The 15,192-nt window shown below is 43.8% G+C and overlaps 1 protein-coding gene across 1 annotated transcript in view; it reads right to left on the reverse strand.

The window, feature by feature from the left end:
• brip1 (BRCA1 interacting helicase 1) overlaps positions 1-15,192 on the reverse strand; it is a 42,929-nt gene that overhangs the window by 18,819 nt on the left and 8,918 nt on the right. The window contains exons 7-14 of the mRNA XM_026192375.2: positions 11,308-11,580; positions 9,946-10,167; positions 9,310-9,509; positions 9,095-9,227; positions 8,795-8,949; positions 8,515-8,689; positions 8,213-8,353; positions 7,708-7,869 (exon numbers count right to left, since the gene is read on the reverse strand). Coding sequence (XP_026048160.2) covers positions 7,708-7,869; positions 8,213-8,353; positions 8,515-8,689; positions 8,795-8,949; positions 9,095-9,227; positions 9,310-9,509; positions 9,946-10,167; positions 11,308-11,580 — 1,461 coding nt within the window. The remainder of the gene's footprint in view (positions 1-7,707; positions 7,870-8,212; positions 8,354-8,514; positions 8,690-8,794; positions 8,950-9,094; positions 9,228-9,309; positions 9,510-9,945; positions 10,168-11,307; positions 11,581-15,192) is intronic.

Genomic DNA, 15,192 nt, shown 5'->3' on the forward strand with positions numbered 1-15,192 from the left:
ACCAGGAGTGTGAGACACTCAACACAGAAACTGCAGCCACCAAAATGACAGACATGAGCAGCATCATGAATAATTCAGGGGCATCATCTGAAGACCTGCTGTTTAGATGTCGGACCTTGGTTATAAAATGTTAATCTAACGAATAAAACAGAAAATTCTCCCATCCAGAATTTTATCATCAACTTAATTTAAGAAAAATAAAACAAGTGAGGCTTACCAATTCAACACCATGGAGACTATACTCGGTAAAACTGCTCATTTTTATATTTGTATAGGTATATATTGGTTAAAAAAAACCTCTAATTATAATTATGTTTCACTGCACATCCAGGAGAAAAGCATTTATTGAACTTGCTTCTAAAAAGCAGCAAAGCTGTCATTTAAAAGTGAATTTATCTGTGAACCACCATGTTTAGACTTCAGCAGGGATCTCACAGCAGCAACGTTATGATGCCCGTACAACATGAATGGGAATGAGCAGTATTTAGCACATAGGAGAGCACAACAGTGTTAATAATGCATTGCCCTTTCTAGGCATGGTAGGTGCAACGCTCAGCCTCTGCCGTTGACGCAGTAAAGTGGGCCAGATCCTTCTGCCAACTGGGACGGGGTGGTGAAACAACGCGGCGGAAGCAGTGAACTGTAGTCTTTCTCGCACTTTTACACTTCCCCTCTCTTTCTCCCCTTACTATCGCTCCATCTTTCACCTCCTCTGCATCTAGCCTCACTCTATCTCCTTTCCCAGATCCCCTGTGTCAGTGAGCTACGTGGCGACACATCAGAGCTCCTCTAGTGCCTGCTGAATTATGGAAAGGGATAGGAGGCAACGGCATTAATGAAACATGCTGCTAGGAGCCACATTTCGCAGTGGTGAGGGGAGACGTGTTGTTGCGGCTTAAATTATTCACCCTCAAAATATCACAGCAACCATCACGCCAAGACTGGTGGCGAGAAGCCACCTGCCACCTCTGAGATGCCGCTCTTCCCTCGTCGTCTGCCCGGCCACATCGGCGGTGACAACAGACGCTGCAAAAACGCTGCATGCTGCCCAAAGAGGAGGACGTCGTCTGCTACGACATCATCTAATTTTCATAAGAATAAATGTCAACTTAAGTGTTTTGAAGCATTATTCAGTTATCTTTCATTTCATTATAAAATGAGTTATGGTCGTAATCTCCACTTCGATGCGGTGGATCCGCTCAAAACTCGAACCTTTACTTCATCAAATGCCTTCCAAGGTGATTATAAAATAAAGTCCAGATAATAAGAAGTATCCACCTGCACCAATCACAGCCTGCCAGGCCTTTACTATCATCTCGTTCTCTTTATTGAATAAATCTGAAGATTTTTCTCCTCACAACTCCTGAGGTGTCTACCACAGTTTGGCCTAGTTTCATAGACCCATAAGAACTCTATAGGATTAAAACCAATGAATGCATTGGCAGATTATCATCTTAAAGTTCCAATCAAACAGTAGTGGTGTGCGGATTGATACTGAAATATTGATTCTTCCGATACCAGTAATTTATGTTCTAGAATCGATTCTCATACAAAAATATCGATATTTAAGTACTCTGGGGTAAATTTGTAGTTTATCATTAACAGGAACACAGTTAAGAAAGAAACTATATCATTCAGATCTTCTAAATTTGAAGGAACTACTTCCTCTTGCGCCTTTCATAGACATATGCAAAATACAGCTGTATAAATCTGTCGCAGCCCCTGGCATGCGCACTCACAACAGTGGTTGAGCGTAAACGGAGTCATGTGTGGACATTTTTTACCTCCACAAACAGCCAAGATGCGATTTTCGATACATGTGGCAAGACAGTGAGGTGTTGTGGAAACACCACTAACCTCGTCAAACACCTCAGAGTAAATCATATCAATGAACATGATGAGCTTATGTTGAGGCGAAGTGAAGAGGAGGAGAGGGACAGGTGCTACTAGGGCGAGACAGATGTCTCTCGAAGAGTCCTTTAGTGCTGCAGGCAGGCAAGGTGTTCAAACAGCGCAAAACTTCAATTTTTTTTTATTTCTATATGATAATTCTGCATTATTAAGCAATATGAACAAGTAGTCTGATGTCCTTTAATCATTATTAAGCTATATCCTTATATTATTACTACAATTACATAATACAATATATAATTGCATTATGAAATACAATGAAACATTAAGTTTTTGTACAGAGTATTGGTATCGGATCAGTATCGTCGATACCACCCTGAATTTTACTTGGTATCGGATTGGAAAGGAAATCAGTGGTATTGCACATCACTATCAAACAGCATCTTCAGGTCGTGTCATTGGACTACAAAAATGTACAAAAAGCATTTTCTCCATCCAACAGCTTTACATTTGTTCCGAACTCTCGAAAATCTCATTTAAAACCAAAGTGAACAAGAGTTCAGTGAAACATTGTTACAATGTTTGTGTCTCTGAGCCCAGCTTTTCTACTTTGTTCATATTTAAAGATGCGTTTAAATATGAACAAAGACATAAATGTTTAAAAACATATTTTAATTTCAAAATGTTGCTTTCTTTTTAAAAGGCATCACCACACAGATCACATGTTGTATTCAGACAGAAAGGAATAGCTACATTTTTACTGCACTGCTGGAATCACAATATAAGAGACGCTGTTAGAGTTTTCCTAATCATAAAAAGCTGTTGGGGGTTTTACACACACATACTCACAGTGCATAAAGAAAGACGAGGCTGTGCAACATTTTTGCCATCTGGTAAGCAAAAATGTACTTCATGCTTGAGTAAATTAAACGTCTTAACCAAACCAAGCAAAACCAAAGATCTTATATGAAGGAAGGTCAAGGAAGGAATTTCGGGGGCACCAAAATTATTAGTTTATTTTATATGTAGGAAAAACCGTGACAGTGTGGAAGTAAAATGACATAACGCTGTGTGCATATACACATTAGATGTGTTAGAGACTCCCATCTTCGGTTTTGGAGTTAAACTGTTGGTTTGACAAAACAAGCAATTGGAAAATTCCATCTTGAGACTCGGAAAACTGTGACGGTCGTGCTCATTATCCAAAATGCAAAGCAGCACTGCCCTATATTTGTTTTTACATGATCTGCATATGTATACTTTATTTCATTTCATTTATTTCAGTCGCGGTGACACGAACAAATCTTTGCTACAGTAGATTAGGCAACAAAGAGATGACTCGCGCACCATTTAATATGTGCTTTTTAACTCTGAAAATATGAGCCTTCCCGAAAAGAAGCCCCAGCTTAGTCAGACAGCCGTAACGCTGAAGTTTCCACTGTAAAAACTCAAATAAAACATCTCGGCTCTAAAACAGCCAGGAGGGATATGCTACACTGACCCACGCTCCCTAAAACAGACAGCGGCAGCCCCACACGTGGAGCTGTGATTGGTGCTGCTGAGGACAGTGGTGTTGCTGGGTGTTTGCTCTGTAGTCCGCTTTGACTTTGATTTGACACAAACTCGGCAGAGCCAAGGCGCCGGCGCTGGGTGCGTCTTCGCGCAGACAGGGAGGCGACATCACCTAATGGCCCTTATCTCAGTCTCCTTTAAAAGCATCTTTTATTCCCCACCATCTTTTCACCTCAGCAAAGCTCTGCTTTTTTCTTTTAATAAACCATCAGTCTCCCACGGAGCATCGGTCTCTTCCCTTGGCGGCTGAGACCAGACGGCAAAGCCTGCTGTGGTTTTAATGGGCATTAACTGGGGGACAGTTGAAGCCTAAGTGTTAAAAAACCCACAGCGTCTAAGGGAAACTGTGATTATGGGCTTACATGTTTCTTTATAAAACTAATATAATTCCAAGTCATTTTTTTCTAGTAAAACACTTAAAACTGCACCAATGCAACCTGTGTACTGTTGACTCGTATGTGTTTATGTGTGTGAATGTGAGGGCAGCAGCGTCTCGAGGGACACTTCTTTGGCACACTCGCCTCACTGCTCTCTCCGTCTATCGCAGAAGCAGCTTTGCACGAGGGGTTGATAGGCATCACCTAGACACACTGAACAGGGATGTCTGAAGATGACCTTTCTGTTGACTATGCGCACATAAAACGTGCACATCGCAGGCCAGACGGGACTCAGCGGCACCAACGAGGCCTCCGCGGACTCCAATTAATACCCCAGCCCTTCATATCCCCTCATCTCCTCATCTTTAAGAGCTGACTGCAGATTAAATATTTATGCATCAGCACAGAGAGAGAGATAGAAGACTCCTACACGGCTATCAATAATAAAAAAACATCCCACAGCTCATAGTCGCTGCTCGGTTGGCATCAGAGGCTGACAAAAAGGAAGGTAAAATGAGAAAACAACAAGGCTCAGAGTCTTAGCTTTCCCTCACAGTTTGCAAGCTGGTGTCATCGGCTCTTTAAGAGTGCAACTGGATAGCGAGCCAACAAGGACTGCAGAGAAATCAAATCAGCGATCACTGCGGGACATGCTGAAATTGAAGTCCAACATGGACCGCGCACACGTGCCAAAGGCAAAAGACAGAAATCCCAAAGGCAAAGCACAGCTGTGAAAGTCCTCTGTTTGACTCATCCCAGCAAAACAAGACATCAGTGACGGCTGGCTTTCACGACAGTGCGCCTTTCCATTTCAAACAGGAAGTGAGTGGAGAAGATAACAGCACGAGTGGTGGCCCACAGATGAGTGGGACACTGGCTGAATAAGTAAGATTTAGGTTATAAAAGATAAAGCTGATGATGTATTCATCAAAATGATTGCGTGCGATTTGAGGCGAGCAAAAAGTTAACATAACGCGGTTTCTTTTTCTCTTTGCAGGTTGCACGCTAAAAAGCACAACATGCATCGTATCATTGCTCCAAATGTGTCTGACGTGACTGACAGTCAAGGATTTAAACATTTTCCTGCTGCGTGGACGAGCCTGCATGCACAGAGACAACCATACAAGGATATCCGGTCTCAGTGACAAACAATACACAGAACCAAGAACAGAAAATATCTCTTTGGCTTTAACCTTTAACACACAGGGATTGTGCACATGTTGTGCTGCATATTCACTTCTGACCTTTTAGCCATATGTAACATGAACATGTACCACTGGAACGCTACATATGACTGAAAATAAGAAAAAAGCTCCACCTTGAGTGGTTCAGAGTGCCAAAAGATCAAATTGTTGGATGGTTGGACTTTATTCGAAAATAAATATTTCAGGTTACTTAAAAACATTTAGAGTGACTTTTATAGGGTTTCCTGCAGTTACATGTAACACTTTGGTAGTGGACAAGCACCCACGATGTCGTACGAAATCCACTCGGCTCTCTGTAAGCTAATGTGACAACTGAGCTACGGTGGACATGAATGATTCACAGCCAAAAATGAATGACAAACGTAGGGGGGACAAAGCCTCTATGAGCGCGCTCTCAGAAGCAGCATCATTAACTGAAAGAGAACACACTTCTGTGAGGATGACGCCATTTTTCCTTACAAGCTCCTCCATTGATCAGTGGAGATCTGTTGTAACATGCGATACGGCAGCATCTTCACAGTGGGAGTGGAAGGAATGTCGTCCCTTAAAGAGGTACTTTGTCTGTCACATGTTCTTATACATGCCAAAGCATTGCATGTTACCTAAATCTGTGGTCTCTAGCGCCTCCCAGTGTTAAGCTACAGCACTACGACTCATTTTCAGTGTGAATTTAACATCATGCAGAGGATGCCTCCACACAAAACAGATCGTTTGCTTGTAATTGAAAGTAAAAAGACAACAACAGTTTTATTTTCATTTATACTGCATTTGTTTGTGTTTTTAGGGGACTATTCCTTTGAGCTTAATAAATAATGTTTAATAGTAAGAAGAAATAAAAATGCCTACATTAAGTCATTTCTAGAATCTATTCTATTATGCACAGGAGCCAGAAGCACGACTGCAGATTATAGTCGAGTCGAGTCCTGAAGCACCAACAAAAAATGCTAACTGGTTACTTTTACACACTAAGCTGTCTACACATTGGTAAATAGGCTGTTTCTCTCACAAATAAAAACAGCTTTATATTGTAAGGTTACAATCCTACAATAATTCAAAGAGAACCCCAACAATCGGATGCTTCCTATGAGCAAGCACTTGGCGACAGTGGGAAGGAAAAACTCCCTTTTGCATCATGGGAGTCCCCCAGCAGCCTATTGCAGCATAGTGAGGATTCAGGGTCACCTGATCCATCCCTAACTATATGCTTTAGCAAAAAGGAAAGTTTTAAATATAATCTTAAAAGGTGGGGGCTGGTTCTGCACAAGAGGGGTGTGGAAGCTGAAGGCTCCGCCTCCCATTCTACTTTTAAATACAGTGGAACCCCGGGCTTACGAAGACCCCATTTAGTTACGAAGGCACTTAACGGCAATATTTCTGCCCCTGGTACGGCAAAATGCCCACGTAAGGTAAAGCCATACCTCCCGGCTAACGTCTTTGAGCGTGTTATTCACCTTTTTCTTACTTGCAGATTAGACTACTGCAATTCATTGTATTATGGTCTAGGTCAGGCCACCATCCATCGTCTTCAGATGGTTCAAAATGCAGCTGCTCGCCTGCTAACTGGTACCAAACGGAGAGAGCATATAACCCCAGTTTTAGCTTCTTTACACTGGCTTCCTGTGTCCTACAGGATCCAATTTAAACTTCTACTTTTTGTTTTTAAGTCACTTAATGCCCGAGCCCCTCCTTACCTGTCTGAGCTCCTCTCTGCCTATGCTAGCTCAAAACTAATGCTGTCCATCCCACGGACTAACCTCAAATCCCGTGGTGACAGATCCTTTTCTGTGGCAGGTCCCAGACTCTGGAATAGTCTCCCCTTAAATATTAGATCTGCACAAACACTTGAGCAATTTAAATCTTTACTAAAGACACATTTCTATGCCCTGGCTTTTAACACACTATGACCCAAGCATTCTGGTCTTATTTGAATTAGTTTAGTTATTGTTTTAATTCTTTTACTGTCCTATTATTGTTTTTTTACTGTTATTATTGTATTACATTGTTGCTTTTTAATACCATTTTTATATTGTTAAGCACTTTGTGCAGCATCGGCTGTTTGAAATCTGCTATATAAATAAATTTGACCTTAACGAAATAGATAAAATAGAAAATGTCAAAAAATTAAATAAAATTCCATAATGTTATGTACATGTACACATACGTATGCTTTCTTCAACTCCGCCACCTCTTCCTCCACCAAGAACTTCGTCTTCAGCCAGCATTGCATAACTCAAAAGGCGATGGAAAAAGGTGCTTCTACTTACGAAAATTTTAACTTACGAAAGACCCTCTGGAACGAATTAATTTCGTAAGTCGTTGTTCCACTGTACTCTAGGAACCACGAGTAAACCTGCAGCGTGAGAGCGGAGTGCTCTGTTGGGGTGATACGGTTTTAAGATGTCTTTAAGCTGGAGCCTGATTATTCAAGACTGTGTATGTGCAGAGAAAGACTTTCTGGATTTAACAGGGAGCCAGTGAAGAGAGTAAAAGGAATTACTAGTAACTAATAAAACTACTAACCAGATAATCGACCCCTGTGGGAGTTTACAATTATTTTAATTATTAAAATATTAAGTTCATAAACTATTTTATGAAAAAAATTGTGAAGGCATTGTAAAGAAGCGTTACAAATGTACAAACGCTAAAAGGTGATATTTACTAACTGCATGTTTGGGAGGAGAAGGTTTAAACGGCACATTTACCTTGTAGGAAGGCAAAAAGCAGAGCACACCCTTGGCCATGACCTGGCAGACGTGGAGCAGCAGGCCACCCACTTCATCCTGGAAGGCATACGTCTCTGTGTTCTGAAAGGTGGCACAGAGCTTCCTGCCTTGAGGTCCTGTGCCAACAGTGCCCACCCAAACCTGCAGAGATCAGACATATTTCTTATCAGAGACACAAACGTGACGCACTGTTCCACTCTCATGTGTGCTGCTTGATTAGTCTGCTAAGTTATCAAAGGTCAGCTTGTCAGCATTCCCTGTAATCGTATTAAGAAGATCCACAATAAATCAACTGTGCTCCAATTTGTTAGGTTACGCTGACATCTGCTGGACAAAAGTGGAACAGCGGAAGTGGAGAAAAGACATGTAAAGTCTTGTTTAGTCGTAGCATGCTATCATTAAATTACAGCTGAGGTCAGAAAGCCTTGTGGAGCCTCTCACTACATATTTTTTCATAATGAGGTTTATGGGTAAACCCACTCACCTGAGACTTATTGATCACATGGTTGGCCTCCAGCTGGATGGAGAATTTCACACCAAGTTCAGAGGAAAAGGAGTCCATGGGTGACAGGGTTCCAGAGGTCAACACAATGCTGTGCACAGACCCACTCAGGTCAGAAAAAGCCTTGGAGGTTCAAACACAGAGAGAGATCATGTATGCACGGCCAAAACACCTGATGTGATGGACAAACTGCTAATCCTTCTTTCATTAAAGTTACGGCTTTTTCCTGTGTGTAGCCTCAGTAATCAGTTATCAATCTAAGTCAGCCAAGTCGACCGTCTCACCACAGCAGGGTTAAGGCACCAGAAGCTCAGCGTCAGGACTTCAGCCTTGACCCGGACAGTCTGGCGTCTATTACGTGGCCGAACTATAAAGCCCTGGGCGTCGGGGACATCGGGGGGAGCCTGGTTTGTCCAAGCATAGCTCTTCTGCAGAGCAACACGATAGTCGTCAGCAAATCTACAAACACACACAGAACAAGCGATTAAACCGTTAAACCAGAACAAGAAGGATTCATCTATGGCAGCGGCATCACTTAGCTCACATCCAGAGCGTGTGTCTGACCTGCAGCTGTCTCTGAAGAGGAAGTCGAGCACCATGAAGAGGTTTTTGAGCACAGTTGCAGTAGGTGGGCTGATGGTTGGAATCTGCACCACGTCTTCTCTCCCATTAACGACTCCAACACGCTCCTCCTTCTCCAAGACTGCTGCCAGGTTTTGCTGTCACACAGAAAACGCAAGAACGGAACAGTGTTGTCCACACGACAGCCTGGCAATGTTAGCGTCGCCATGATTACAGGATGTTCTATGTTAGAATGAATGAACCGTTTGGTGCTGCCCATTCTGGTCGATATGCTGTGCGTACCTTCAGAATGTTGAAGGTGTCTGCAGTGATGCCCAAAGTGTGAAAGATGCCCACTATATCCTTCCCACTCCAGACTTTACCGGCAGTCTCATAGCCGCGCTCAGACATCAGGCTTTGGCTCTCCTGGATCCAGCTGGAGTGACAATCAAAAGACATCCTGAGTGCGCGTGCTCGCTCGCATTAGGATGCGCAGAGAGACAAATGCAGTCACTGACTTGATCAGACTGTAGCAGAAGCCCCTGAGCAGCTCGTGTTTGGAACGTCGGATGTTGTTGTTGACCATGCTGTCCAGCTCGTCTCTGGACATCAGCAGACTCTTGTAGTCCAGTGTGTAGCTGGCGCTCTCCCTCGCACAGTCCTCAATGTTGTGGGCCTCATCCAGTACCAATATCTGGCCTTCCAGGTCAATCTCCATCTGGTGGAGATGGAAAGTAAGACAGAATCAGTGGCCTGCGATCTGGTTTGTTGGTGAGAGAAATTTACTCAAATCTATTTGTACAGTTTGAAATGTACACATTCAAAGTGGTTCACAGGCAAATATCAGGGAAAACGGAACATGGCGATCAGATATAGTAACAGTAGAAACTACAACAATGGTGTCATAGCTCTTTAATGTGGATTCATTAACATGCTGTAAAATTAAGTTGACTTTTGCCTCGTTTCCGTGGTTTTACATACGGAGTTTGCAACGCCACCACAGCCTGTAAAGCTTTTAAATGAAGGGGACAGGTTTCACCATCTTACGTCTACAAATCTGAGTTTGGACGTGGTCATACTGATGAAGTTACTTGAACAAATATTTTTGCTGACAGTCCAGAGCTGCTCCTCCCGCTCTTCCAAACTCTACTCACGCTTTCTCTGATCATTGGGTCCAGCAGGTAGTTATACGGACAGAAGATGATCCAGGCGCTCTGCATGAGCTCACGGGCAGCAAAGTAGGAGCACGAGCGAAGCCGTTTGCCCAGAGTCACCAGCTCCTCAATGTCCCAGGCTGCCCGCAACCCATGGACATGTTGTAGAGTGTTCTGGTCCCGCATCCTCTGCACACCGTGGTAGTAGCGGCAGGACCTTCCCTGCAACGCATGCACAGTGTTACAACAAGGTGTAACATCTCCTATATGTTACCAATTCAAAGGTTCATTTCTAAAACTGGGACTGTAAGATTTCGTAAAACATTGAAAAAACAGTCTTGATTTTTCTGAAACTCAAAGTTTGAAGCTTTTCTATTGAAATTCATCGTCCGAGCCACAGCCCCTGGCAACGTACTGGGATCACTGGCTTTCTTGTTTCCAACATGTGACACAAAACTGTAAAAACTAGTAAAAAAGAAATAAAAATCTGATTTGAACTTGATTCTAATGCTTTTACTTTTTCACAGCTACTCCACATGGTTACAATATCTAACATTTGTTGCATTTCTGTGTTGCTGTTCAGTCTCAAGTTTCCACTCTGTCCAGAGGTGACATACAGAACTTCAGAGGCTGCCTCTGATCAGGTGTTGCAGCAGCTTAAATGTCCTCACTCATACAGTGAATGTAAGCGGCGTGTAAAGAAGCGCCATCTCATGTACCAGCCCTCAGTTACTCTGTCAGCGAAGCTTTCGACGTCCCACCCTGTCCTTGGTGAATTTGCAAAGGTAACCTCTGACACAATAATAAAATAATCTCTGGATGAAACGGCGCGGTGCTACGCTCGACACTCTGCTGACACTGAGGCCTGTCTGCTGAAGGCGAGTTGGAGGATTAATGACCTCTCGAGCAGTCGGAGGGCGTTATGACTAACGATGGCATTAGCTGAACCATGAATCTCTGAGCGTGTGCAACATGGTAACCAGAGCCGACCCTGAGGTGATGAAGACACATTGTATGATTGACACACAGTAAGGGGTTAAGGCTGGGACAGTCATTTCATATGGGAAGCAAACACCTGCAACGACACTGTGATTGACTCCTTACAGCAGGCGCCTAAACTCTGCCCAGTTTAGGAGACTACAAGCGACTCATGCCTCTAAAAAGCATTTTCCTCAGTGGCTCTGACAGAGTGTTAAAGTGTGTTCTTGCTGCTCCTCTGGGTCGATACTGATGGCAATTACAAACAGGCATGGGCAGTGAGCTGCTAGCTTGTTGGAGCAACGAGTGAATCTGCCTAACACATGTTGCAGGACAGATTCACTGCGAGGGTCTGCGTGTGTGTGTGTCAGTGTTCATCCTCACATCCTTGGCCTCCAGCAGATCCTTGCAGCGTTCATTGCGGTTTGCGTGAGGCACCACGTCTGGGTTGACACAGGTGTGGTCTCTGCTGGATAAGATGGTCATAGGCACGCCGCAGTAAAGGGTGCGCTTCAGCTCATGGGTGATCTGAGTTATCTGTTTATGTGTGCGAGTGCCAAAGAAGATCTTTGGAATCTTTCTTCTGCCATCTTTCTCTTTATCCTTCACGCCATCCTCGGTTGAAGCGCACGGGCACTGCGAGCAGGGTTCAGGAGCCTAGTGGGAGAAAATCATATAAATACTAATACTTGGCACTTTTGTTTAACAGCATGAACCAGATGTTGCTTCAGGAACTGAAAAACATGCCAATGCCAACTGTTGCTTTATGATAAATATCACTGGTCCACAGCAGAAATCAAAGGCCACTAGTATCGCAGTCTTAAATCTCATTTTCTTGCCTTAATTCTGGATTTTCTGGAATAAATAAGACACATTTTCTTCTCCATCACTGCTTGCTTTGGCCTAATATTATGTATGTGAACATTTTCAATGAATTATGAGGAATATCACAACCACCTCGACACCGTTTTGCTCCTTTGATAAGCACACAGGCAAGCATAAAGAATTTGCATCCATACACAAGGTGTCCCGTCACTTTTCACCAGGTGACCTTCTCTCTCTGAAAGATGATAGGTCACCATTGTGGTGGCTGAAAAAAATCTAATTGGCTGTCCGGCGGCGCGGTGGATCCTTTTTTCCTCCGGGTCACAGGTGAAGTGCAGCCGGCATGGCTTATGAAACTGATCCTCTTTATGTGTTCGGCCGGTTTTTGTTCCGTTTTAAGTCATCTGATCTTTGATCACTCGCACATATAATGTAAAATCATTGGCTTCTCCAGCCAGGAGAGTACAAATCATTATCAGTGTTATCAGCCTTTAATATTAATCTAGTCTCTCGGAGAATAAAGTTAAATGTATCCCAGCGAACTGATGAAAAGCTGATTTACAAAAACATTTATATATTCACTTAAATTCATTTATTTCTACCAGACTTTTTTCTTTAATAACATTTTGTAGTAGAAACATTTTCTGTGCTACATTTATTTTGAAACACCCCAGCTGAACACGCAGGTTATGGAGATTATTAACATTATATTTTATTTATGTAGCAAAAGTTCAAAAGAAGCAGCATCTCTTATTATAATTATGGGAGAGCCATTAGGTATTCATGTGTCATCTACACGGCTCTCCACCATCATCCACCCTGAAACCATCAAACACATCTTTGTTCACTTCAGCAACATCAGAGGTGTTTCTGCTGGTCTTTCAAACGTCTTATAGAGGATATGCAAAGTCTAAATTATATAAATTCATTAGTGCTAAAATGCTGAATGGTCTCATGCTCTGATCACCTGATCTGATTTGCAGCAGACGTCACAGTTGCTTAATATATATAAAATGCTATGATCTAGAAATCTAGCTCATTTCCATCTCCGTGGTCATTTCCTGGGCCCTACTAGAGTAGCTTTGCATTTTTTTTCCAGCATCAGAATAAACCCTATTTATCTTATACTAAGCCTGGGTGCTCCTTCCATTCACCCTTAGTCTTTTAAACTTGTCTTCTTTTTTGCTGTAGTTCACAAACAAGGTTAGAACAGCAGCGTGCAGGGCAGTCTGAAGCTTTTCTCAAACATGCTGTGTTTGATGTGAGCAGCCACTATTCTAATAATACACATAGTACATGAGAAAAAACAAAGAGAAGCAGAGCCTGCAGTCCAGGGGAAGAGTATTTTATCCCTTCAATTCAGAATTAACAGAGGATGAAAAGCTCCGCGTTCACTGATTTCACACTGTGTTAATGAAGAAAGCTGTTTAAGGGCAGCAGAGATCTTTACTGACATGACAGCCTTTAAATTGTTAACCAGCTAACAGTATAAGACCAAAAGGTCATCGCTGATACAGACACCTTATCCACTACATGATATCATACTTTCCGTTAGCACAAAATAAATGAGGGCTAACGTGTTTAAGTCAGAGTTCTGTGCAAATTATATGAAGGATCCACGTAAGAATGACTGGTATGTGATGTCATGCGTTGCAGCTTATCACGAGGATGAGGAGGTAGCACTTCTGACGACAGACGAGCGGCTCCAGTTACCCGGTGGCTCAGATTTTCCTAACGTGTTTGCCCATCAAATATTACAATGTGTGTTGGAGTGCAGGCCAAAGAAAGCCCTGAGAGAGCCGCCTCTCAGAGTTAAGAGGGATAACGAGCCCTGAGCCCATGTGAAAAATAAACAGAGGTGCTGCGGGGCCCCAACACCAGTTCGAGTTACCTTTCTCTGCTGAAACAGTTACGCTCCACAGTCTGGGCCCCGGGCCCGATCACCTTACCTGCTGCTGCCACGTTAAATAGAGCCATCCAAATATCCTGCCCCAAGATGGCCAATAATTACTTATTCATTGGCAGGTGGGGGGAGGAGGGGTGGGCTGGAGCAGTGCAGAAGGGCTGGCTGATGAACAGAGGCCCTTGTGAAAAGCTGCAGCAGGAAACAGCTGACACAAGAGTATCCTTTTACGCGGCTGCCTCCTGAGATGCCAGGACAACAAGGCTTCGAGCCTGGCCCCACAGCCCAGAGCAGACACCCCCTAGAAAGGAATGCAGATAACTGGCAAAAAGGCCAAGAGGGGCACAACCCTGCTCAGCAACAACAGCATAGTCCTGAACATGGTTCTCTTCTGAACCTGGAGCAGCTCCGTTGGTGTTACTCTGAGTGTGCAGCTACCTGCGGGAATACCCTCATGCTCATCAATGCTCTTACTAACATTGCATTTACAGGTCCACTGCATGGCACAGAGGTACTTTCAGCTGCTTTGCTACACTAAGCCTGCAGGGCACACCTACTCTGCCAGGTGTAAGCGCACGCAGCAGCGAGAGCTCTGGAACTGACAGAACAGAGGTCAGCAGAGTTACCGAACACCTCCGAATATTCACAGGTAGGCTACTGTTGCTCTGCTCCCTGCCAACACCTGAGAGATGGAAATCTCACACTCCGGGGGGCCAGTCGGAGGGCACACAGGGGCTGCAGGCAGTTGATCACTGAGGTATCACTGGCGCCTCTCGCTGGACGCCAATTTGCTCCTCATTCCACAGCTTTCGAGAGGCCTGGAATTCATTCCAGTAAGGGTGGTCTTCAATAGCAAATAACTCTGAAGACATGACACCCAACACCCCCGCCTCCCGATATGGCCACAGCGTGCAGGTAGGGGCCCTGGCAAATACCTGCCCTCCAAAGCACCTGTTTATCCCTCGGGCGCAGTAACCAGCAGGTGAACCCCATTCAATATTTATCCCCGTGGCTTTCACAGATCAGCAGCCCAGGCGAGGCAAACCCTCTTAATTAAAACTGGAGCTTGCTTCAAAGGGCCCCATTCAGGCCGTCAGTCAGCGCTCACAGGACAAAAGAGCCCGGGTCACGTAGCTGCAGGGAAACCAGAGAAGGACGCACTTCTTCATCTTCACTTTCCCTCCTCCTCTTTTTCCACCTCCCACCATCTGATCCCAGCCACACACCTGCGGCAGGTTACGATGAAGTTGTGAGAGTGTAACCACCTCTGCAAGCTGTGCTGCAGCATCCTAAAGCCAAGCACGCCTCAATCATTAGGAGCAACTTGGTAGTCTGTCCAGAGAGAACCTCCAGATATCCACTATTGATCACTTTTGTTTTTGCCCGTCCCGTTCACAATTATTGTCTGAAGGCCAAGAAAAATGCCCAACGGATTTGTTTTCCCAAGTGGATCATTATGGCTTTGCCAGACTGGTCCACCTGATTCATCTTTATTATTTATTTATTTTTTACTTTGAAGTTATTACAATCTGAACAGTTAT

The sequence above is a fragment of the Astatotilapia calliptera genome, chromosome 14 (assembly GCF_964374335.1).
Source record: "Astatotilapia calliptera chromosome 14, fAstCal68.1, whole genome shotgun sequence".
Taxonomy (NCBI): domain Eukaryota; kingdom Metazoa; phylum Chordata; class Actinopteri; order Cichliformes; family Cichlidae; genus Astatotilapia; species Astatotilapia calliptera.